General features: G+C 49.2%; 1 protein-coding gene and 1 non-coding gene across 2 annotated transcripts; both read left to right on the top strand.

The window, feature by feature from the left end:
* Positions 1-4557: 4557 nt before the first annotated feature.
* Positions 4558-23342, top strand: LOC132578298 (uncharacterized). Its single transcript, XM_060248237.1, has 8 exons — positions 4558-4950; positions 7077-7203; positions 9647-9760; positions 10424-10652; positions 13320-13363; positions 14767-14883; positions 16778-16939; positions 22770-23342. The coding sequence occupies exons 1-8, from the start codon at positions 4630-4632 to the stop codon at positions 23324-23326; spliced, it is 1671 nt and encodes a 556-aa protein (XP_060104220.1). The 5' UTR covers positions 4558-4629; the 3' UTR covers positions 23327-23342.
* Positions 22440-22511, top strand: TRNAS-GCU (transfer RNA serine (anticodon GCU)). Its single transcript has one exon. It is a non-coding gene; the product is annotated as a tRNA-Ser (tRNA).
* Positions 23343-25201: the final 1859 nt, after the last annotated feature.

Genomic DNA, 25201 nt, shown 5'->3' on the forward strand with positions numbered 1-25201 from the left:
GCACTCCGACAATGCTACAGAACCTAACATTGCCAGCAACACCATGCAGGGTTCATCCAATTGCACAAAATCTCATTTCGTACATTCAGTGATGTATGAAATGCCCTACCACTGTATACCCTGGGCAAACATGCCGGTCTCTGTGTGAGAGAAACAATGAACCCAAATCAGACATAAGAAACTGCTACACTCAGAAACCACTGAAGGGACATTTTAGTCTTCCTGGACATACTATTACAGACTTAAAAGTTACGTTGAACAAATATAATGTGAAAATGCTGTAGAACGCATCAGAAATTAAACTGTGTGTCATCCTGGCTTTAAGCAGACACCTGGGTTATCTTTAATAGCTCCACACAGGGTCCACTTTTTAGAAAGCTTAATTGACTGTTCATGTGTTTGATCGGTCTGTAGCAACGGCAGTTAATTTCCTTTTACGTTTTTATAATTATCTGAGCCTCAGACCACCCTCAGCATCCAGTCTGTGGAAATGCCAATAACCTTGACTTGTGATGAGGCTCTCGGCCCTGGCCCCCGCTTCTGCATCAACTCCATTGCAGCATAGTGGTTGTGTCGAACTAGTATCTGGGAGACCCAAGTTCAAATCCCCACTTGTGTCATGGAAACTTGCAAGGTGACCTTGGGCTGGGGTTGCCAGTCTCCAGGTGGGGCCTGAAGAGCTAGCTGATCTCCAGCTGGCAGAGATCAGCCCCCCTGGAGAAAATGGTTGCTTGGAAGGGTGGAGTCTGGGGCACTGTACCATGCTGAGGCCCCTCCCCTCTCCAAACCCCGCCCTCCTGGCTCCACCCCCAAAGTCTCCAGGTGTTTTCCACCACAGACTTGGCAACCCTATCTTGGGCCAGGCACGCACTCTCAGCCTAAGTCACCTCACAAAGTTGTTGTGAGGGTAAAAGGGAGAATGATGCAAGCCACTTCGGGGAGAAAGGTGTGGTGTAAATGAATGGAATAAACATTATTAGGAATTATTAGGAAGGGGATTGAAAACAAATCAAGTATCATAATGCCCCTGTATAAATCGATGGTGCGGTCTCATTTGGAGTACTGTGTGCAGTTCTGGTCGCCGCACCTCAAAAAGGATATTATAGCATTGGAGAAAGTCCAGAGAAGGGCAACTAGAATGATTAAAGGGCTGGAGCACTTTCCCTATGAAGAAAGGTTGAAACGCTTGGGACTCTTTAGCTTGGAGAAACGTCGACTGCGGGGTGACATGATAGAGGTTTACAAGATAATGCATGGGATGGAGAAAGTAGAGAAAGAAGTACTTTTCTCCCTTTCTCACAATACAAGAACTCGTGGGCATTCAATGAAATTGCTGAGCAGAAAGGTTAAAACGGATAAAAGGAAGTACTTCTTCACCCAAAGGGTGATTAACGTGTGGAATTCACTGCCACAGGAGGTGGTGACGGCCACAAGTATAGCCACCTTCAAGAGGGGTTTAGATAAAAATATAGAGCACAGGTCCATCAGTGGCTATTAGCCACAGTGTATGTGTGTATATAAAAAAATTTTTGCCACTGTGTGACAGAGTGTTGGACTTGATGGGCCGTTGGCCTGATCCAACATGGCTTCTCTTATGTTCTTATTTACACTTGAAAAACTCCTGGTGTCATTCACATGGAGCCCAGGCGCCTCTCCCCACATATCCATTCCTCCCCCCCCTAAGATTTCCCTGCACGTTCCAGCCTACTAGTGTTGCCAATCCCCAGTTGGGGGAAGGGGATCCCGCAGTTTGGAGGCCCTCCCCCTGCTTTAAGGTCATCAAAAAGCGGGGGGAGGGGGAGGGAAATGTCTGCTGGGCACTCTATTATTCCTTCTGGAGACCAATTCCCATAGGGTATAATGGAGACTTGATCTGTGAGTATCTGGGGCTCTGGAGAGGGGGCTGTGTTTTGAGGTAGAGCCCCCAAATTTGCAGCACAACATCCAGCACCTCTCCCCAACGTACTCTCTTAAGTTTCAAAAAGATTGGACCAGGGGGTCCAATTCTATGAGCCCCCAAAGAGGTGTCCCTATCCTTCATGCTTTCCAAATGGAGGGAAGGCATTGAAAAGGTGTGCAGTCCCTTTGAAATGTGATGGCCAGAACTCCCTTTTGGAGTTCAATGATGCTGGTCACACCCTTGCTCCTGGCCCCACCCCCAAAGTCCCCAGATATTTCTTGAATGGGACTTGGCAACCCTACAGCCTGCAGAGGTGGGCTGTAGGGTTGCCAAGTCCAACTCAAGAAATATCTGGGGACTTTGGGGGCAGAGCCAAGATTAAGACTGTGACAAGCATCATTGAACTCCAGAGGGAGTTCTGGCCATCACATTTAAAGGGACGGCACACCTTTTCAATGCCTTCCTTCCATAGGAAATAATGAAGGATAGGGGCACCTTCTTTTGGGGCTCATAGAATTGGACCCCCTAGTCCAATCCTTATGAAACTTAGGGGGTATTTTGGGGAGAGGCACTAGATGCTATATTGAAAATTTGGTGCCTCTACCCCAAAAAACTGCCCCCCCCAGAGCCCCAGATACCTGCAGATCAATTCTCCATGATTTTCTATGGGAATAAATCTCCATAGGGAATAATGGAGTTCCCAGCAGACATTTCCCTCCCCTCCCCCCGCTTTGTGACGACACTGAAACGGGGGGAGGGCCTCCAAACCGGGGGATCCCCTGCCCCCACCTGGGGATTGGCAACCCTAGTGGGCTGCGACCCCCGGAAGCTCCTGCTGAAATGTTCTTAGCCCTTCAAACGTCCCTGGTTTCATTTTGTCACCGCTGACAGACATTGCAGCCGCTTTGCCCGCCCCCCAAGCGGGGTGCAAAGGAAGGGCATCAAAGGGGGAATTGGGGGGGGGGGCTTTCCCGCCAAAAGGCAGCGGGCGAGGCTGTGCTCCTCTCCGCCTGCAGGCGGCGCTGCGTGACCGGAAGTGCCTCTGAGCCCCGCCCGCGCCCTTCGCTCTCGCTGCCTTCGGAGGCTGGTTGCGCATGCGCGCTTGTCCCGCCGGTCCTGGCCTGGCTTCGCCTCTCCTGTCGGCGCGCCGCTTTCCGGCCTCTGCGGAGGAGCCTGTCCAGGTGAGGGAGACGCCTAGGGATGCGAGGGGGCGGGACTTCCGCGGGGCGGGAGGCCGCAGCCATTGCCTGCAGGGGAGCGGAGCTCTGCCGTCTGGAGCTCACCTGGGGATCCGGGAGAGCTCCAGGCCGCACCTGGAGGTTGGCAACCCCACGGCACAAGAAGACAGAGCCTGAATTCTGTTGTTTTGGCTTCTCTGCGCTCAGGCTGGAACCTTTATAAGACAAAGAGCAGCAGCTCTTGAATGACAGGTGGATCTAAGCAGGGTTAGGAACCCCGTATTTGCCCCAAGGACCCCGACAAGATAACTCTGTATTGAATTAAAGATTCTATAGTATATTTTTGCATAAGATGAACCACAGGAGAATATTCACGCTTTTAAGGCCTGTTTTACCTTCACCTGTTTTACCTTCAGCTATGCTAGAGGCCAGGTTTGCATTTCTTCGAAGAAGAGTTTGCTTGCACAGCGTGGGCGTTGATGAACCATTAGAACACGCTGGTTTTGATTTTGATTTATATTGTGACATCAGGAAAGTATAGCCTATCCTGGTCACAACAGAGTGATACTTATGTCAATTACGTTTGCCGGCAATAATCAAAATTTGACTAGGAGGGCTGCCAAAGTTGTCTGGGTGGCTTGTTGAATTAGGGAAGAGGTTTTTAGTTTATCCTTGATTTTGGGTCTTCTGCATTCTAAATTTTAAATTTGTATTTTATGTATATTTTAGATGGTGTCATATACTGCATTTGTATAACTACATTGCCTTTTATTGGTTATGAACTGGATTTGTATGAATTGTTTGCTGCTCTGTGACCATTATAAATAAATTCATTCATTCATTCATTCATTCATTCATTCATTCATTCATTCATTCATTCACAGCTTTCTCCCCCCTCCCCTGGCCACAGTTCACAGGCTCTGAGGGGTATGGGTGACTCCCTACTAGACTCTCCATCTGCCCATCCAGGCTACTCCCAATCTCACCTTTTCTCCTCCCCCACCCCCCAGCCCCAGCAAAGCGCCATTTGTTGAAACGGCTCCATTCACAGCATTTGCATCCCACCCCTCCCCAGCAGGTTCCGGGCGGCTTCCCATAAAATGAAACCCTAAACCAGTGTGAAAACAACAGCACATCCATACAGCTGGGCCCATCCGATCATAAGCAGGAGACTGCTGGGTCAGACCAGGAAGGGCCCCTCTAGTCCAGCATCCCATCTTTCACACAGTGGCCAGCCAGCATAGGAATTTTGTTCTGAGCCACCACACCAGCATTTCTTTCCCTCCCTAAATGTTCACAAAACTGGACCAGTGCTTGGAAATTGCCCAGCTAACAATGCAGCTGCCTCTGACATTTCAAGAGGATGGAGAGCATTAAACAAACAAGGAGGATGGGGCGGGGGGAAAGGAATCTGTCTGAACTGCGGCAAATGTCATGTGGAATTCAAGGCATTTGAGTTTTTATCTTTGCAAAGCAGGCTATGGACTGTGAGGTGGAATCTAGGTCTCTTCTGTCTTCCAGCCAAGCCCCAAGCAGGCAGCTACACGGGAGATGCAGATGCAGACGCCAGAGACTTCCATATGGGCTGCAGTGTCTGCAATCCAGGCTGCAGACAAGAAGATGGATGCTCACACCATGCACTTACTGCAGCTGGAGGGCAGGATGGGCTCAGCAGAGAAAAAGCTGATCAGTTGTGAGAAGACCACGGCGGAAATGGAGAAACAGCTGGAGAGCAAATGGGCTGCCTTGGGAACCCTGATGGAGGAGTATGGGCAGCTGCAGAGGAGGCTGGAGAATATGGAGAACCTGCTCAGGAACCGGAACTTCTGGATCCTGCGGTTCCCACCAGGCACCAGAGGAGAGACGCCCAAGGTTAGATATATTGACTTATTGCCAGTCCAGACCCAAAGTTCGGCCCCTGTGGGTAGCCACAGTCTGCTGATTCACAAATATAATTATGCCCCAGACACATTAGGCAAAACTTTTTAGATCATAGTCCCTCTTCTGCCATTTGGTGTGCTGTGCATAAGAAGAATGCAACAGTGTGCATTAAACCACATTTGAAGGCATTTAGATTAAGTTCTACTCAGACATGCTTGCCAGGGCAAAGACATGGCTCTCTGCTGATTTAGGAAATAGAGCAAGATCCCAACCAGATTTCGTGACTACGCCTAGATTCCTAGAAGAGGCCTTGAGCAAAGCCCTTCTCCTTTATGGAAGTGAATGCTGCTGTTTTAAATTTTACGCAGTCATCTTGCTGAGCTAATGTTGTATGTTTTGTTCAGTTTAATCATAAATGGCTGTACGTTGGGACTGTTTGCTTCCTGCTGTAGTTAAAATTATGTTACAGTTACCGAAACAGTAGAATGAAGTGGCCTATAAAGTATTTGGCAGGCAGCAGTTGCAGGCTGGTCGTGGAGGTTCAGTGTGGCCAAGTGCAAAGTAATGCACATTGGGGCCAAGAATCCCAGCTACAAATACAAGTTGATGGGGTGTGAACTGGCAGAGACTGACCAAGAGAGAGATCTTGGGGTCGTGGTAGATAACTCACTGAAAATGTCAAGACAGTGTGCGATTGCAATAAAAAAGGCCAACGCCATGCTGGGAATTATTAGTAAGGGAATTGAAAACAAATCAGCCAGTATCATAATGCCCCTGTATAAATCGATGGTGCGGTCTCATTTGGAGTACTGTGTACAATTCTGGTCACCGCACCTCAAAAAGGATATTATAGCATTGGGAAAAGTCCAGAAAAGGGCAACTAGAAGGATTAAAGGTTTGGAACACTTTCCCTATGAAGAAAGGTTAAAACACTTGGGGCTGTTCAGCCTGGAGAAACATCGACTGTGGGATGACATGATAGAGGTTTACAAGATTATGCATGGGATGGAGAAAGTAGAGAAAGAAGTCCTTTTCTCCCTTTCTCACAATACAAGAACTCGTGGGCATTCGATGAAATTGCTGAGCAGTCAGGTTAAAATGGATCAAAGGAAGTCCTCCTTCACCCAAAGGGTGATTAACATGTGGAATTCACTGCCACAGGAGGTGGTGGTGGCTACAAGCATAGCCAGCTGTGTGTGTGTGTGTTAATACACACACACACATATATTGGCCACTGTGTGACCCAGGGTGTTGGACTGGAGGGGCCACTGGCCTGATCCAACATGGCTTCTCTTCTGTTCTTATGAAAGCCCAGATCTCGTGGCATCTCAGAAGCTGAGCAGGGTGGGCCCTGACTAGGACTTGCATGGGAGACCTCCCGGGAAGCTCAGGGATGTGATGCAGAGGTCAGCAATGGCAAACCTCCTCTGTTCCTCTTTGGCCTTGGAAATCCCCTGGAGTCACCATAAGTCGGCTGTGACGATGGCACTTCCACCATCAGTTGCAAGCATCCCTTTCCGTCCTCCTAGGGCCATCGAGGCAGATAAAGATGCAGCCGTCTCCTTTCAAAGCATTTATTTTGCAGCCATGAAAATTGGGAACATCTCATTTTTGAGTAAATGAAAGCTGTGGGGTTTTCTCCTTCAGGATACTGATGGGACTGCTGCAATTGATGCTGAAACGAGAGTTGTGTGAGTCACAGGGCAGGGGCAGCAGTGCAGAAAATCAAGGCAGTTGACTCTGTCTCCTGGTGCTCACCCTGAGGGTGTTCAGAGGGAAAGGCATTTGCCTTTCAGTGAGGCCAGCTGTGTGCCTCAGGCCCAGCCAGGCAGCTGCCCTCTGGACACTCCTCACTAAAGCTTTGTTTGGACATTCAACAGTTGACTTGATATACTGCTGTTTTAACTGCCCCTGACAGTTTCCCCCTGTTCTGAATGGGATGGGCAGAGGCTGTGAGGGCCTTTGGAAGCAAAGTGTCTGAAAAGAGCAGCCTAAACTCAAATCTCTGCTTGTGACAAAGCCCTGGGAGGAGGGAGCTTCTGACAAGCTTCGCCAGTGCAGCCTTCTGGTATTCCTTTGCCTTTCCAGTTGGGATGGAGAGTCTGTCGCTCTTGCAGGTGCCAGTGACCTTCGATGACATCTCGGTCCACTTCAACGAGCAGGAATGGGGTGACCTGGACGAACTGCAGAAGGATCTTTACAAGACCGTCATGAAGAGCAACTTTGAGACTTTAGTCTCGCTCGGTGAGGGAGTTTCCCTTTCCTCAAATGTGGGAAATGTGAGATTGATCTCTTTATATTGCTGATTTATTTTGGTTACTTTGTTTAAACCCAAGGTGGCTTCCAGTAATTCTCTCCTTCATTTTATCCTCACAACAACCCTGTGGGGTAGGTTAGGCAGAGAGTATGTGACTGGCCCAAGGTCACCCAGCCAGTTTCCATGTCAGAGCATGGAAGTCCTAGTCTGACACTTCAACCACTACACCACTCTGGCTGTCAGGGTGTGGGGATATGAATTTTGAGACTTGTTTGAAACGTCTGCTCAGCACACTTGACGGCTTAGAAGCACTTTTAAATTTCTAAGTTTTCAGTAGACGTTGCTTGGACAGGTCTCTTCCCCATCTGCTCTCCCCCCTCCATGACGGTGGGGAAAGAGGAAAAGAAGCCAGATGGACTGCTGCATTCTGCACAGTGACAGATAGGGGAGCGGGGAAACAATGGATCTGTAATAACGTGGTCGAGAATCTGTAATAACATGATTAGGAAGTGCCCCTGTCTGCCTGAGACCTTGCTGATCTGCTGGCTAGGGCAGAAAACCCCAGAGCGATTCAGAATAATAATAAGATATTGGATTTATACCCCGCTCTATACTCTGAATCTGAGTCTCAGAGTGACTTACAATCTCCTTTCCCTTCCTCCCCCACAACAGACACCCTGCCCCTTCAAGGACAGAGTCTCAGAGCAGCCTACAATTTTTTCCCTTCCTCCCCCACAACAGACACCCTGTGAAGTGGGTGGGGCTGAGAGGGCTCTCCCAGGAGCTGCCCCTTCAAGGACAGAGTCTCAGAGCAGCCTACAATCTTTTCCCTTCCTCCTCCACAACAGACACCCTGTGAAGTTCTGGAGGGAGGGACGGTGGCTCAGTGGCAGAGCATCTGCTTGGGAAGCAGAGGGTCCCAGGTTCAGTCCCCGGCATCTCCGACTAAAAAGTGGTCCAGGCAAATAGGAGTGAAAAACCTCAGCTTGAGACCCTGGAGAGCCGCTGCCAGTCTGAGTAGACAAGACTGACTTTGATGGACCAAAGAGGGTCTCATTCAGTATAAGGCAGCTTCATAGGTTCAGATGTTCTTTAGGGGAGGGACAGTGGCTCAGTGGTGGAGCATCTGCTTGGGAAGCAGAAGGTCCCAGGTTCAATCCCCGGCATCTCCAACTAAAAAGGGTCCAGGCAAGTAGGTGTGAAAAACCTCAGCTGGAGACCCTGGAGAGCCGCTGCCAGTCTGAGTAGGCAGTACTCACTTTGATGGGCCGAGGGTCTGATTCAGTAGAAGGCAGCTTCATGTGTGCCTGTGTTCTTTAGGAAGGGACAGTGGCTCAGTGGTAGAGCATCTGCTTGGTAAGCGGAAGGTCCCAGGTTCAATCCCCGGCATCTCCAACTAAAAAGGGTCCAGGCAAGTAGGTGTGAAAAACCTCAGCTGGAGACCCTGGAGAGCCGCTGCCAGTCTGAGTAGACAATACTGTCTTTAGGGAGGGATGGTGGCTCAGTGGTGGAGCATCTGCTTGGTAAGCAGAAGGTCCCAGGTTCAATCCCCGGCATCTCCAAAAAAGGGTCCAGGCAAGTAGGCGTGAAAAACCTCAGCTTGAGACCCTGGAGATCGGCTGCCAGTCTGAGTAGACAATACTGTCTTTAGGGAGGGATGGTGGCTCAGTGGTAGAGCATCTGCTTGGTAAGCAGAAGGTCCCAGGTTCAATCCCCGGCATCTCCAAAAAAGGGTCCAGGCGAATAGGTGTGAAAAACCTCAGCTTGAGACCCTGGAGAGCCTCATAAGTGTTAGGGAGGGACGGTGGTTCAGTGGTAGAGCATCTGCTTGGTAAACAGAAGGTCCCAGGTTCAGTCCCTGGCATCTCCAAAAAAGGGTCCAGGCAAATAGGTGTGAAAAATCTCAGCTTGAGACCCTGGAGAGCCGCTGCAAGTCTGAGAAGACAAAAGTGACTTGGATGGACTGAGGGTCTGATTCAGTAGAAGGCATCTTCATATGTTCATATGATAAGGGAGGGACGGTGGCTCAGTGGCAGAGCATCTGCTTGATAAGCAGAAGGTCCCAAGTTCAATCCCCGGCATCTCCAACTAAAAAGGGTCCAGGCAAGTAGGCGTGAAAAACCTCAGCTTGAGACCCTGGAGATCGGCTGCCAGTCTGAGTAGACAAGACTGACCTTGATGGACCGAGGGCAGTAGAAGGCAGCTTCATATGTTCATTATGTTCACCACAGAGATGAATGATGCAGGGTCCACTAGCTCAGGATCGTGCCACCGGGGTGTCCTTGGTCTTTGCTTTTCTTCCTTCACATGGTTGATTGGCTGTGTTAATTGAAAAATTGGAGCAAGTTCCTTTATCCCTTCCATAACTGTCTGCTCCCAGTGTTTGTGAGTGACGTGTAATGACCTCATGTTCTTCTATCCAATGAACAGACTACGCCATTGCCAAGCCTGAAATCCTGTCCCGGATGGAGCAAGGACAGGAAGTATGTGAGAGAAGCCCTGGCGCTCCAGGTGGGGGGAGTGCCCTGCTGGACCTTGGCACAGGTGCGTTGGCAGACATCTGCAGCACTGAGCTTTCCTCGTGGTAGAATTCGGGAAGTAGTTGGGGATGTCTGATGTGGAGAGGCAGACTTGCTGCCTTGGCCCGGGGGGAAGGTGCACACCTCTGTGTTTAGAACTGTAAAGGCATGGAGTTGCAGGCCCCACGACAGCAATGAAGATCCTGTGAATTTAGGGGGAGGTATATGTGAGTTTCCTGCATTGTGCAAGGGGTCCCTTCCAACTCTATGATTCTAAGAGACTTAAAAGCCCCATGGCCATCGTGAGTCTCAGCTTGGTGACACCACCCCTTTCCTCACTTCAAGGGGGGGGGTGCCAAAAACATACTGGGCAGCAAATCAAAGAGTATCTCCCATTGGATGGATTGGTACCCACAGCACTCTGTTCCATTTAGAGGCTCTGACGAGTTGCTCCATCTCAGTTTGTTCCTGCAAGCTAGGATGGGGACGGTCAATTGTGCTTGTGCAGTTTTGAGCTGTCACACTCAAGGGATGGGGAGTTTTCCTGCTGCTCTCCTTCACACACACCCAATTACTGCATTTTAGATAGCAAGGCCAAACCAGCTTTCTGCACCGGCAGCTGGTGGGAGGTGAACAGTGCTTCGCGTGGAGAAGCAACCCACAGTAGCCTTTCCCCTCTTCTTTGCAGACTCCCCCGTGGCTCCAGTGGACGTTTCTTTGTGGCTTAAGCAAGAGCTGGAGGAGCGGCCAGCTGGAAATGCTAGGCCCCCCGAGGAGGCGGGAGAGCTCAGCAGTCCTCCCCACACAGGTGAAGCCTGCATTTATGGCACTTCCTGCTCCTACTGGGTTCTCAAGCACGACTGGACGGGCCTGGCTGGAGGCATGCCGTCCTTTGGGGGGGAGTGCCGGAAGGCTGGGTTAGGAGAAGCCTGCCCACCCAGGGAGCCTCACAGAGAGAGCCAGTGCAGTGTTGTAGTTAAGATGAAGACAACAGCATTGGATTTATATCCCGCCCTCCACTCCGAAGAGTCTCAGAGCAGCTCACAATCTCCTTTACCTTCCTCCCCCACAACAGACACCCTGTGAGGTAGATGAAGATACTGGATTTATATCCCGCCCTCCACTCCGGAGAGTCTCAGAGCGGCTCACAATCTCCTTTACCTTCCTCCCCCACAACAGACACCCTGTGAGGTGGGTGGGGCTGAGAGGGCTCTCACAGCAGCTGCCCTTTCAAGGACAACCTCTGCCAGGGCTATGGCTGACCCAAAGCCATTCTAGCAGCTGCAAGTGGAGGAGTGGGGAATCAAACCCGGTTCTCCCAGATAAGAGTCCGCACACTTCACCACTATGGCTAACCCAAGGCCATTCCAGCAGCTGCAAGTGGAGGAGTGGGGAATCAAACCCGGTCCTCCCAGATAAGAGTCCACGCACTTCACCACTGCACCAAACTGGCTCTCTATTAGAGCTCTGGCTGACCCAAGGCCATTCCAGCAGCTGCAAGTGGAGGAGTGGGGAATCAAACCCCAGTTCTCACAGATAAGAGTCCGCACACTTCACCACTATGGCTGACCCAAGGCCATTCCAGCAGCTGCAAGTGGAGGAGTGGGGAATCAAACCCGGTCCTCCCAGATAAGAGTCCACGCACTTCACCACTGCACCAAACTGGCTCTCTATTAGAGCTCTGGCTGACCCAAGGCCATTCCAGCAGCTGCAAGTGGAGGAGGGAGAATCAAACCCGGTTCTCCCAGATAAGAGTCCGCACACTTAACCACCACACCAAACTGGCTCTCTATTAGAGCTATGGCTGACCCAAGGCCATGCTAGCAGGTGCAAGTGGAGAATCAAACCCGGTTCTCCCAGATAAGACTCCACGCACTTAACCACTACACCAAACTGGCTCTCTATTAGAGCTCTGGCTGACCCAAGGCCATTCCAGCAGCTGCAAGTGGAGGAGGGAGAATCAAACCAGGTTCTCCCAGATAAGAGTCCGCACACTTAACCACTACACCAAACTGGCTCTCTATTAGAGCTATGGCTGACCCAAGGCCATTCCAGCAGCTGCAAGTGGAGGAGGGAGAATCAAACCAGGTTCTCCCAGATAAGAGTCCGCACACTTAACCACCACACCAAACTGGCTCTCTATTAGAGCTATGGCTGACCCAAGGCCATGCTAGCAGGTGCAAGTGGAGAATCAAACCCGGTTCTCCCAGATAAGAGTCCGCGCACTTAACCACTACACCAAACTCACTCTCTGTTAGAGCTATGGCTGCCCCAAGGCCATTCCAGAAGCTGCAAGTGGAGGAGAGGGAATCAAACCCGGTTCTCCCAGATAAGAGTCCGCACACTTAACCACTACATCCAGCTGGCTCTCTATTAGAGCTATGGCTTATCCAAGGCCATTCCAGCAGGTGCAAGTGGAGGAGTGGGGAATCGAACCTGGTTCTCCCAGATAAGAGTCCACACACTTAACCACTACACCAAACTGGCTCTCTATTAGAGCTATGGCTGCCCCAAGGCCATTCCAGCAGCTGCAAGTGGAGGAGTGGGGAAACAAACCCGGTTCTCCCAGGTAAGAGTCCGCACACTTAACCACTGCACCAAACTGGCTCTCACAGAAGCTGCCCTTTCAAGGATAATGTGAGGGCTATGGCTGACGCAAGGCCATCTCAGCAGCTGCAAGTGGAGGACTGGGGAATCAAACCCGGTTCTCCCAGATAAGAATCCGCACACTTAACCACTACACCAAACTGGCTCTCTATTAGAGCTCTGGCTGACCCAAGGCCATTCCAGCAGGTGCAAGTGGAGGAGTGGGGAATCAAAGCTGATTCTCCCAGATAAGAGTCCACGCACTTCACCACTACACCAGACTGGCTCCCTATTAGAGCTCTGGCTGACCCAAGGCCATTCCAGGAGGTGCAAGTGGAGGAGTTGGGAATCAAAGCTGATTCTCCCAGATAAGAGTCCGCGCACTTCACCACTGCACCAGACTGGCTCCCTATTAGAGCTCTGGCTGACCCAAGGCCATTCCAGGAGGTGCAAGTGGAGGAGTGGGGAATCAAACCCAGTTCTCCCAGATAAGAGTCTGCACACTTAACCACGACACCCAACTGGCTCTCTAATCTGAGGAACTGGGGGAGGGGGCTGATCTCCCCCTCCTCCTCTCCTTGCAGGCTGCTGTCTGACCTTGAGCCGCTCACCCTCCCTGCAGAGCTCTCTCAGCCCCACTGCCTCATAAGGTGCCTGTGGTGGGGAGAAGAAAAGAAAGGGGATTGTAAACCATTTTGAGACTCCTCAGGGCAGAGAAAAGTGGGGTATAATGAACAACTTTTCTCAAATCGTTGGTGAATTTTCCTTGTGGCTTTCCTTCCTTTGGCGCTCTCTCTTTTTTTTTTTTGTAGCATGTGTGTGCGTGTGTGCCTGGAAGTTGTTGACTTCTGGTGGCCCCTAGTGGGGTTTGGACATTCAGAAGGGTGGCTCGCTATTGCCTGCCCCTGCGTCCCAGCCCTGGTATTCGTTGGAGGTCTCTCATCCAAGTCCTTGCCAGGGTCAGCCCTGCTTAACTTCCGAGATCACTGGGCTTGTAGCTGGGCTGTCTGCAGCGAGCTCTTTGTGGTGAAGGAGGCGGCAGGTGAGATCCGGTGCCGGAAGGTTCCTTTCCCTCTTCAGCCTCCAGAAAACTTCCTGTGTCTTCTTAAGTGGTCTGCTTCATCGTGGATATAAACCTGCATTTCCTCTGCTTTGTTTTGTCTTGACTAAGGGTCCTCTACCTTTTTGAGCCTTTGGAATTCTGAGACAGGGTGGTGGGTGCAGCCACAGGAAGACTTGGTGCAAGAGAAAAGGAAGACCAGGTGCAAGAGAAAATACATCAGGAAAGCGTGGGGGAGAGAGACAGCAACCCTGTGGTTATTTTAATTTGCACAGCCAATCAAAAGCCCAGCAGGGCACGAGCCTCATCTGGCCCCACCCACTTTGTTTGGTGTAGTAGTTAAGTGTGCGGACTCTTATCTGGGAGAACCGGGTTTGATTCCCCACTCCTCCACTTGCAGCTGCTGGAATGGCCTTGGGTCAGCCATAGCTCTAGCAGAGGTTGTCCTTGAAAGGGCAGCTGCTGTTAGAGTCCTCTCCAGCCCCACCCACCTCACAGGGTGTCTGTTGTGGGGGAGGAAGATAAAGGAGATTGTGAGCCACTCTGAGACTCTTCGGAGTGGTGGGCGGGATATAAATCCAATATCTTCATCTACCTCACAGGGTGTCTGTTGTGGGGGAGGAAGGGAAAGGAGATTGTGAGCCGCTCTGAGACCCTTTGGAGTGGAGGGCAGGATATAAATCCAATATCTTCTTCTACCTCACAGGGTGTCTGTTGTGGGGGAGGAAGGGAAAGGAGATTGTGAGCCGCTCTGAGAGTCTTTGGAGTGGAGGGCAGGATATAAATCCAATATCTTCATCTACCTCACAGGGTGTGTGTTGTGGGGGAGGAAGGGAAAGGAGATTGTGAGCCACTCTGATATTCAGAGTGGAGGGTGGGATATAAATCCAATATCTTCATCTACCTCACAGGGTGTCTGTTGTGGGGGAGGAAGGGAAAGGAGATTGTGAGCTGCTCTGAGACTCTTCGGAGTGGAGGGCGGGATATAAATCCAATATCTTCTTCTACCTCACAGGGTGTCTGTTGTGGGGGAGGAAGGGAAAGGAGATTGTGAGCCGCTCTGAGAGTCTTTGGAGTGGAGGGCGGGATATAAATCCAATATCTTCTTCTTCTTCTTCTTAAAACAGCCGGCAGGCATTGTGGGTGCCCATGGGCCGCACACAGGAGAACCCTGGTCTTGCGCTTTCCTTAGGACCCTTTCCCCCCTCCCCTCTCTTGTGCACTTGCCTACTGCTACTTGCTTTGGCCACAGGGCACTCCCTTTTTTCCTCAAGCGCCTTGGCCTGCCAAGCAGTCGTGTTCCCGCCCCACTTCCTTGCTGTGCCGTGCCTTTTCCCTCAGGCTGCAAGTGAGGCTTCTTCTCTCTGTGCCATCCTCTGCCATAGGCTCCCCTGGGGTTGCAGTGGGCACCTCCACGTGGATTAAAGAAGAGGTGGAGGAGGTGCTCTTTGACCCGGCGGGGGACTGCAGCGAAGGAGATCTCCACTGTAGTTCTTCTCTGGGTGAGTCTCGCCTTGCACATCCCTCCGAATTAGTCCCAGCGTTGTGCTCGTCCTTGAAATAAAGGAACCCGTGATGTCTGCAGATTTCTCTCAAGATGCGGATTTATTCTGCGATTGCAGTTTTAAAGCTCTGGGCAGCCTGGGCTTCCAGCCTCCCCTTTGCCTGGGTTCTGTTTCTTTGTGGTTTTGTTTTGTTTTTTCTTGGGATGAAACTTCTGTCGGATTGTGTGGAAATGACAGCAATAGGCCAGCATGAGCAGGGTGGGGAGTCCCCCCCCCCCAAAATAAACGTTTTGATGTAATTAGCTTGAGAAAGGGGGATTTGCAGAGCACCAGTTTCATTAGAGGGACCCTCTCACTAGTCCTGTCCGCCCTCCTTTCCCAAAGAGACATGGAATCTGGACAAGAAGGCAGGCGGAGCCACCCAGGGGGCAGTTTTATATTCCTGTGAATCCCCTGGAAATTCTCCTGCAGGAGTGCCCTTCCAAGTAGCTTGGCTGCAGTTCTCATTCCCTCCTAGCGGCTCATCCGTTTGAAGTTTGTGTCGGGGTTAAGAGCGGCAGCCTCCAAGCCCTCTCCTCCGCATGCAGCTGGCAGGGCGACCTTGGGCCAGTCCCAAATCTCTCGGATCTCTCAGCCCCACCTGCCTCACAAGGCGCCTGTTGTGGGGAAAGGAAGGGAAAGGGCGTATAAGCTGCTTTGATGGTCCTCTGGGTACAGAAAAGTGGAGTGTAAACATCTGCTCTGCCTCCTCCTGGAGAGCCAGTTTGGTGTAGTGGTTAAGTGCACAGACTCTTACTGGGAGAACTGGGTTTGATTACCCACTCCTCCACTTGCAGCTGCTGGAATGGCCTTGGGTCAGCCAGAGCTCTAATAGAGAGCCAGTTTGATATGGTGGTTAAGTGTGTGGACTCTTATCTGGGAGAACCGGGTTTGATTCCCCACTCCTCCACTTGCAGCTGCTGGAATGGCCTTAGTCAGCCATAGCTCTAATAGAGAGCCAGTTTGGTGTAGTGGTTAAGTGCGCGGACTCTTATCTGGGAGAACCGGGTTTGATTCCTCACTCCCCCCCTTGCAGCAGCCGGAATGGCCTTGGGTCAGCCACAGCTCTAAAAGAGAGCCAGTTTGGTGCAGTGGTTAAGTGTGTGGACTCTTATCTGGGAGAACCAGGTTCGATTCCCCATTCCTCCACTTGCACCTGCTAGCATGGCCTTGGGTCAGCTATAGCTCTGGCAGAGGTTGTCCTTGAAAGGGCAGCTGCTGTGAGAGCCCTCTCCAGTCCCACCCACCTCACAGGGTGTCTGTTGTGGGGGGGGGGGGATAAAGGAGATTGTGGCTGCTCTGAGACTCTGTCCTTGAAAGGGCAGCTGCTGTGAGAGCCCTCTCAGCCCCACCCACCTCACAGGGTGTCTGTTGTGGGGGAGGAAGGGAAAGGAGACTCTTCGGAGTGGAGGGCAGGATATAAATCCAAAATCATCTTCTCCTGGTGCTCTGACTGCCCCTCTCAGAGCGGGAGGCTGCCACATTTGTGATGACAAAATAGCACTTTCCCCCAAAGGGCTCAGGGTTAGATGAGGGAGGGTGTCTTAGAATCACAGAGTTGGAAGGGACCTCCAGGGCCATCTAATCCAACCCCCTCATGTTTAACCTCATGAGCGGCTTTGGGGATTTCAGAGGTCTCCTGTCCATTCTTTCCATCGCAGAAACTCACTTGCCTTGTGACTTGTCACCGCCTGCTTGGCAAGAGCCACCTTTTGCTCTCCGCCTGTGCATGGCTGTTCTACAGCCAAAGCGCCTGCCTGCCCGCCCAACTGCGGCAGGAGAGAGACCCTCTCTGCAGGCAGGTGGCTCAGCCCTTTACCAAACAGGTTTTCAGCGATTCCTACCTAAATAGTTGACTGTTGTGCTGGGGAGGAAGGCAAGAAGAGCCCTGATGAGATTCCTCCTTCCTGGACAGAATATCAAGCCGTCACGGTGGAAGACAATCCTGTAGCTGGACCCCAGGAAAGCGCCTGTTTCCAGGAGCCCCTGTTCCTTGGCGAGGGCCCCAGCACTGGTAAGTCGGGAACAGGACTTCAGAAGGGGGGGCCGTCCTTCCTCCAGAGAGCCCTGCAGTGTCCTGCTGTAGGGACTGTTGTGTTCCAGACAGGGCTGCCTGTTACACAGGCTGGACTGGAAAAGGGGATCTGCTACTGGGAGAAGCATCTTGCAGAACAAGAGGGCAATCCCTACCTCCGAGCAGAATTCTCCTCCATGCATTAATTCCTGCAAGTAGCTTCCCTCCCCTCTTGTCTCAAATGGCTGTGTGAGCCACTTCCAAGGGCTGGGTGCCACCTGCAGGGCTGTGTAGTGGCCGCACTGCTGGGGCAGGTCTGGGAGTCCTGGGTTTGAATATTCGGGGCCAGTCACTCTCTCTTAGCCATGGCGGAGGGGGTGGCGGGGAGGGGGGCAGGAGACCAGGCTCTTCAGGCCAAAAGACATTTGGTTGGTTGATTATAGCAGGGGTGGGCAAGGGTAGCTCTCCAGATGTTTTTTGCCTACAACTCCCATCAGCCCCAGCCAGCATGGCCAATGGCTGGGGCTGATGGGAGTTGTAGGCAAAAAAACATCTGGCGAGCTACCCTTGGTCACCCCTGGTTATAGGATTCTGTGAGAAAAGCCCAGAGAAAGAAAACCCACAGCTTTAAATGCTCATAAGGAGAAAGCCCCCATGGAAAAATTTTAAATTATGTACAATTTCTCATCACATTGCAAGGAGCAGCACTTACTGCTCACATGTCTCGCCTCACTGGGTCCCATGCTCTTTAACTTGTTCATAAATGATTTGGAGTTTTGTACAAAATTTTAAATTATGTACAATTACAGGTATCCTGTGTGCCAAATTGTATTCTCCTGGTTGTAATAAACAGTTACTTGAGCCAGTTTGGCATCGTGGTTAAATGCGCGGACTCTTATCTGGGAGAGCCGGGTTTACTTCCCCCCTCCTCCACTTGCACCTGCTGGAATGGCCTTGGGTCAGCCAGAGCTCTGGCAGAGATTGTCCTTGAAAGGGCAGCTGCTGTGAGAGCCCTCTCCAGCCCCACCCACCTCACAGGGTGTCTGTTGTGTGGGAGAAAGATAAAGGAGATTGTGAGCCGCTCTGATTCAGAGAGAAGGGCGGGATATAAATCTGCAGTCTTCTTGTCTTAAGCCAAGGTATATGAGTGGGAGGAGGGCTTGAAGAAAGGAGACCCAAGAGAACTTGCCCTAATTTCCAACTCCTGGCTTACCTTATAGCTTTATTTTTTTCTCATAGTGGAAATGGAGTTTTCAAGAAGCCAGAAGAACAACAAAGTTATGATTTACTTGGGGTTTGAATATCTCTCTTTTCGCACTGTCAATGGAGTGGTGACTTGGAGATGCAGATAGAATCGCTCCATAAAGTGCCATTTGATTATAAAAACAAAAGATGGCAACGTAGTTCAGGAACCAACAGAACATTGTCATGACTCCTATCCTCAAAAAGCAGCAGCTAGCATTGCCAGAAGCAAAATAAGAACATAAGAGAAGCCATGTTGGATCAGGCCAATGGCCCATCCAGTCCAACACTGTGTGTCACACAGGGGCCAGCCACCACCTCCTGTGGCAGTGAATTCCACATGTTAATCACCCTTTGGGTGAAGAAGGACTTCCTTTTATCCGTTTTAACCTGTCTGCTCAGCAATTTCATCGAATGCCCACAAGTTCTTGTATTGTGAGAAAGGGAGAAAAGTACTTCTTTTTCTACTTTCTCCATCCCATGCATTATCTTGTAAACATCTATCATGTCACCCCGCAGTTGACGTTTCTCCAAGCTAAAGAGTCCTAAGCGTTTCATCTTTTCTTCATAGGGAAAGTGTTCCAGCCCCTTAATCATTCTAGTTGCCCTTTTCTGGACTTTCTCCAATGCTATAATATCCTTTTTGAGGTGCGGCGACCAGAACTGCACACAGTACTCCAAATGAGACCACACCATCGATTTATACAGGGGCATTATGATACTGGCTGATTTGTTTTCAATTCCCTTCCTAATAATTCCCAGCATGGCGTTGGCCTTTTTTATTGCAAACGCACACTGTCTTGACATTTTCAGTGAGTTATCTACCACGACCCCAAGATCTGTCTCTTGGTCAGTCTCTGCCAGTTCACATCCCATCAACTTGTATTTGTAGCTGGGATTCTTGGCCCCAATGTGCATTATTTTGCACTTGGCCACATTGAACCGCATCTGCCACGTTAACGCCACTCACCCAGCCTCAACAGATCCCTTTGGAGTTCCTCACAATCCTCTCTGGTTCTCACCACCCTGAACAATTTAGTGTCATCCGCAAACTTGGCCACTTCAGTGCTCACTCCCAACTCCAAATCATTTATGAACAAGTTAAAGAGCATGGGACCCAGTGAGGCGAGACATGTGAGCAGTAAGTGCTGCTCCTTGCAATGTGATGAGAAATGTGTTGTCAGGGTTAAATAATGATATATTGACTCATATGCCCAGCCAATCAGCCCTTGCAAGAAGTCTTCATGATCACAGAGCAGGATATCATTTGCCTAACCCAAAATCCATACATTTTGACATTCCTGAGAAGTATAGGCAACTGATACTTCATGATTCTGGTGTGAAAAATCCAGACAGAATTCTGGTTTTAGGTGATAGAGATCTTATGCTCGAATTAAACAAAAACACCATCTATGGAGATGGCACCTTTGATGAAGTGCCAAATATGTTTTACCAACTGCTCACATGGAACGCCAAGGTGGGTAGTTCATATCCACCATGTATATACTTCAAAAACAGAACGTGGACACCTAAATAGAATGTTTGAAATAATTAAGCTGTTAATTCCAGATCTGGCACCTCAGAAGGTTTTGATTGATTTTGAGACGGCTTGTATGAATGCAGTGAGGATTGCCTTTCCGCACACTGAGGTCAAAAGGTGTTATTTTCACCTGTGTCAGAGTCTCATTAGGAAAATCAACAGTATTGGCTTGAAGACTGAATATGAAACTAATATGAACATAAAAATCACACTGAAATCTCTTGTGGCATTAGCCTTTGTCCCAATCAATGATGTGAGAACGGTTTTTGATAAGCTTGCTGCCACATTTCCAGATGAAGACAGCTGCAATCAGGTGCTCACATACTTCTTTTTGACATATTGCGGGTGCAGCAGGTAGAGATCCTCAGTTTCCTATAAGAATATGGAATCATGATTCAGCCTTGGAACCGTCTCCAAAATCCACAAACGGTTGTGCGGGATTTCACAATGCTCTTAATTCCTTATTCCACCTGCAGTCATCCCAGTGCGTGGTCTCTATTTGATGGCCTCAGAGGGACCTGACTTGCCACAAACCAACACCGGCTAATACACAGGCAGGTTGCCCAGAGGTGAAAAAGAGGAAATATGAGACATTACATGACGTGGTTGCCACTTCTGTGCCACAATGTGAGCAGGTGGAAGATAAACTTAATTACTTAAGGAGATTGGCTAATTTGCAAATAAGAATTATATCTGAGTTATTATTGTCATTGTTGTTAAATAATTGTTGATTTTACTATTTGGGGTAGGTAGTCTGTTGTCGTGGTCACTGGGTGTACCACAATGTATTTGTTTAAAATACAAGTTAAGGGAAATCAAGCTAGGAAATCAATTTATTTTAATGTTATCTTATTGTTTTAATTTTTAATAACAAAATAAGTAAATCATATTAATTATTTGAAGAATTTTAAGCCGTGTAGTTGTTCAAAAGCTATACATACTAGGCAGTCTATACATAATTTAACAACTTTCTGACTTTACTTTAGAACTTACTTCATATCAACATTCATACATTTAACGTATTTAATTTTATTTAAAAATATTTCTATAATATAGAGTTTAAATTGGTATCATTTTTCCTTCTTAATAAAGTTCATTGATAACAAAATAGTCACTTTTATTTCCCGTATTTTCCCTTCCAAACCTACACTCGAGAACATTAAAGCCCTCTTCATACAAGGCCACTTTTGTATAGTAATGAATTAATATACTAATAACACAGCAAAAACTGTTGCATGTGAATATGGCGTATTTTAATTCTAAAATAACAGTATTAAATATAGGTAATACCTGTTCATTCTCATAAATGGAGATGAATTGTTATCCAGGATTATAAATATCTATTCAACAAAGCAGGAGTCAAGTTGTAAGACCAACCAAGTTTAATTCAGAATGTAAGCTTTCGTGTGCTTTCTAAGCACACTTCATCAGACGAGGGGGTCAGGTCTATACCTGATCCCCTCGTCTGATGAAGTGTGCTTAGAGAGCACACGAAAGCTTACGTTCTGAATGAAACTTGGGTCTTAAAGGTGCAACTTGACTCCTCCTCTGTTCAACTGCTTCAGACCAACACGGCTGCCCTCTTGGATCTATAAACATCTATGGTGCTTTACATGGTATTTTTCTATGTGGGCTTCTTTCCACGTGTACTTTTTTCCTGTGAGGATTTATGACCATGTGTTTTTTTTCCCTGCGGGCTTTTTTCTGGTTACCGTTTATAGATATCTGAATGTTATTCTTATGTTTGCCCTTATTCTGTTGTATAATTTATCAACGTAAGGGGAAGATGTCCTGTTGACCTGCCGTTCTAATATTTCAAACCCTGTATTTTATTGCCTTCTGTTCTATTAAAATCAATACATCTGCTTTTTCCTTTGAGTATCTGCCCTACTATTGATTTATTTTGCTTTGGCTTTCTCAACTTTTTGGTTTCCGCTCTCATTTTCCTGGTTTTGTGCTAGGCATCCGGGGTATTGGAATAACATCGGCTCAGAACCAACTAGGAATACAAGAGAACACAGAACAAGGCATTAGAGAAAGAGATGCAGGGGGAAAGGAGAAAAGATGCAGCATAGTTGCGTGAGAGTGATGCAGGCTAGGAGTGGTGCCATCAGGGCGGGCGATGGAAGGGATGAGGATTCCGAAAGAGATGCATTGGGGGCCCTTTAGGTAGCCTGGCACCAAGCCATAGAAGACTCTTTGCAGGCAGTGAAGCTCTCTTCAACCAATGGAGCGTCTGAGTTTAGTGTTTGCTGTGGGGGAAACGGAGATCTCTGGCCGCAACCCAGAATCTCTGGCAGCAACCCTTGGCATTGGGGACCATGACTTAGAAGGCTGTGAGCACATGTGGCAGTTCTGCCCAAGCAGCCGACCAGGATATCCCAGTTGTACTTCTAAGGGTTGGCCTCAGAATTGTGATTGTGGCTTTATTCCATTCCCAAACGACATGCCCCTTTTGCTGCAAGGTGTTCATAGAGTCAGAAGGGTTTGAGTGGATCATCTCATTCTCACTGATGAAGAGGTCACGCGAGTGCATCTCGGTGAGATGGCCTGTGTAGCTTTTCTGAGACAAATCTGTGATTGGAAAGCCATAGGAAATCTGGGTCCCTGCTCACAGATCTGCTCACATGAAGCCTTTGAAGAAGCCAGTCCTCGTGTTCCGTTTCTGTTCAGAAAGTGGACTTTTGGGTGCAAGCAATTAGCCTCTGGTCTGGGGAGGGACAGTGGCTCAGTGGTAGAGCATCTGCTTGCTAAGCAGAAGGTCCCCAGGTTCAATCCCCGGCATCTCCAACTAAAAAGGGTCCAGGCAAGTAGGCGTGAAAAACCTCAGCTTGAGACCCTGGAGAGCGGCTGCCAGTCTGAGTAGACAAAACTGACTTTGATGGACCGAGGGTCTGATTCAGTAGAAGGCAGCTTCATATGTTCATATGTCTGGGGTGCGTCAGTTGTACTCCGTCCACCCCCAACGTATTCAGGAAGTTGCCCCTCCAGAGTTTAGAAAGAGAATGTTGTTTGGGACTGCCAAGTAAGAGCTTCCTTTTTGCTCAGGTGTGGCCGCCTTTCTGACCTGGGCTGATGCCGCTGCGGACCTGGAGCACACGTTGCACGAACAGCACCGAGGGCGTTTCTACAAGATCATGGAGGAGATCTTGTCTACAAAACGGGAGGACAACAACAGCTACATCAACCGGGACCGATACCAGACGTTGATCGAAGAAGTCAAAGAGGCGAAAAGGCTTCGTAGCAAAAAGGGCAAACACTACCGGCGCCTGAGGCGCTTCAGTATCCTGAACATTGGGACGGAGGAGAAGCTGGTGGTGCCCGTCTCTCCTGGGCACACGGAAGTTGTGTTCTTTGTTCAGTACGAGGATTTGTTTGATATTCTGCACGAGGCACACATCACGATTGGCCACGGAGGCCGGACCAGAATGTTGAAGGAACTTAGTCGTAGGTACAAAAACGTCACTGCTGAAGCTGTAATGACTTACTTGAAACTCTGCGAACTTTGCCAGAAAAAGCAGAGCGGACCCAAGAAAGGTTTTGCTGCACGGCCGGCCTTGCCCACTGAAATGGATTCTCGTCCTTTTAATATTGTTCATATATAAAACAATGCCAACGGTGGACTCATATGTATCAAGATCCCCTGGCAAAACATCTTGCTGAGCGGCTAGCAATTAGACAGACGAAGGAAATGGCTTCTAAATGCATTTTTAAAACAGCCAGCATTCTATGTTTCGTCTGTACTGAAAACAGTGGCAAAGAGTTAGCCAGTCAAGTGAAGATCTCTGGTTGGTGTTGGGTTAATGGAAAGCCAAGGGACAGTCCAAGCCAACATTTTGTTGAACATAAAAACTGAAATTGTTTCAGCGTCTGGAAGGAAAGATGCGGTCTGAAACAGCTTCATTTCAGGCATGAAGATCACAGCTGTTTGTGCCCGGGTGTTGAAAGGTTAACCTACAGAAGCTGTCTTTGTTTGGGTAGAAATGGCTGCACATCATTAAAATACCTTCAGGCATTAAAATACCTCACTAGTCCTGTGAGCTTCACCAAAACAGTGGCAGAAATCCACACTTGTTTGAAATAACTAGTTTTCATGAATGGAATCTCACTGAAAGGAAAGGAAAGGTCCCCTGTGCAAGCACCAGTCGTTTCCGACTCTGGGGTGACGTTGCTTTCACAACGTTTTCATGGCAGACTTTTTTATGGGGCGATTTGCCATTGCCTTCCCCAGTCATCTACACTTTCCCCCCAGCAAGCTAGGTACTCATTTTACTGACCTCGGAAGGATGGAAGGCTGAGTCAACCTCGAGCCGGCTACCTGAAAACCCAGCTTCCACCGGGGATTGAACTCAGGTCGTGAGCAGAGCTTCGGACTGCAGTACTGGAGCTTTAACACTCTGCGCCACGGGGCTCGTTGAGCCTCACTGAAGAGCACCCCAAAAATGAAGAATGGCTATTTTGGGACCATTCCAGAGCTCCTGAAACCCTTCAACAGAAGATGTCTGTACTGCCATTAGTGACTCTTCTTGAAGAGTTTTTGTTTAAAGTCTTGATTTGAGGGCATGCCTGACACATGCTCTCTTGACCTGTATGTTCTTCCTACAGTGACTGATTTTGAGAACATAACATGTTTTTAGAGAGGGGACCCCCCCGCCCAATTCCGTTCTGCAAATGGTGGCTCTGTGTCTTCGGGTGAGGGGCTTCCCCTGCTGGGAAGGTACCACCATTTGCGGCACCATCTAATCTAGGGGTTCTTTAGATTTGTGCACTTTGGACTTCAGGCACATGTTGTTGTTTTGGAGAAGCTGAACTGGATCATGAAAATCTTTTTAAAATACACCAGTGCTCAGCTTCCTGTTCTTGTTCCTGAATGTTGTTCCCCAGCCTTGGTGTTGCTGATTTGGGGACATGCTTTGGATTCTAACTACTGCATCATTTTAGGCTGCTAGAATGCATGGGATGAAATCTTCCTGTGAGAGAACAAAACCCTGTCAGGATGAGGGGAATGTCTTGTGGATGGACTTCTGGATTGAGCTTGTCCTCCACGCTGGGTGGTTTCTGCCATTGCTGAATATGCCTCTCCCCACGGCCCCTTTTAGGTCCACAGTGTGTGCTCAGTAGCTGAAGTTAAGTTTTCAGCTTGTCTCCTATGCTGCATGCTTATGAGTCCTTTTGCCTGCTAGATGACCCCTAGGCTGGTCTCCATATATCTGAGTTAGGAGACAGACTTTGGTGTAAAGCACTGCTTCCCCCAAGGTATAAGCCCATTCATAGAATAGAATCATAGAATCAGAGAGTTGGAAAGGACCTCCAAAGTCATCTAGTCCAATCCCTTGCACAATGCAGGAAAGTCACAAACACCTCCCCCTAAATTCACAAGATCTTCATCACTGTCAGATGGCCATCTAGCCTCTGTTCAAAAACCTCCAAGGAAGAGAGCTTCCGAGGAAGCCTGTTCCACTGAGGAATCGCTCTAACTA

The sequence above is a fragment of the Heteronotia binoei genome, chromosome 10 (genome assembly GCF_032191835.1).
Source record: "Heteronotia binoei isolate CCM8104 ecotype False Entrance Well chromosome 10, APGP_CSIRO_Hbin_v1, whole genome shotgun sequence".
In the NCBI taxonomy this organism is placed as follows: Eukaryota; Metazoa; Chordata; class Lepidosauria; order Squamata; family Gekkonidae; genus Heteronotia; species Heteronotia binoei.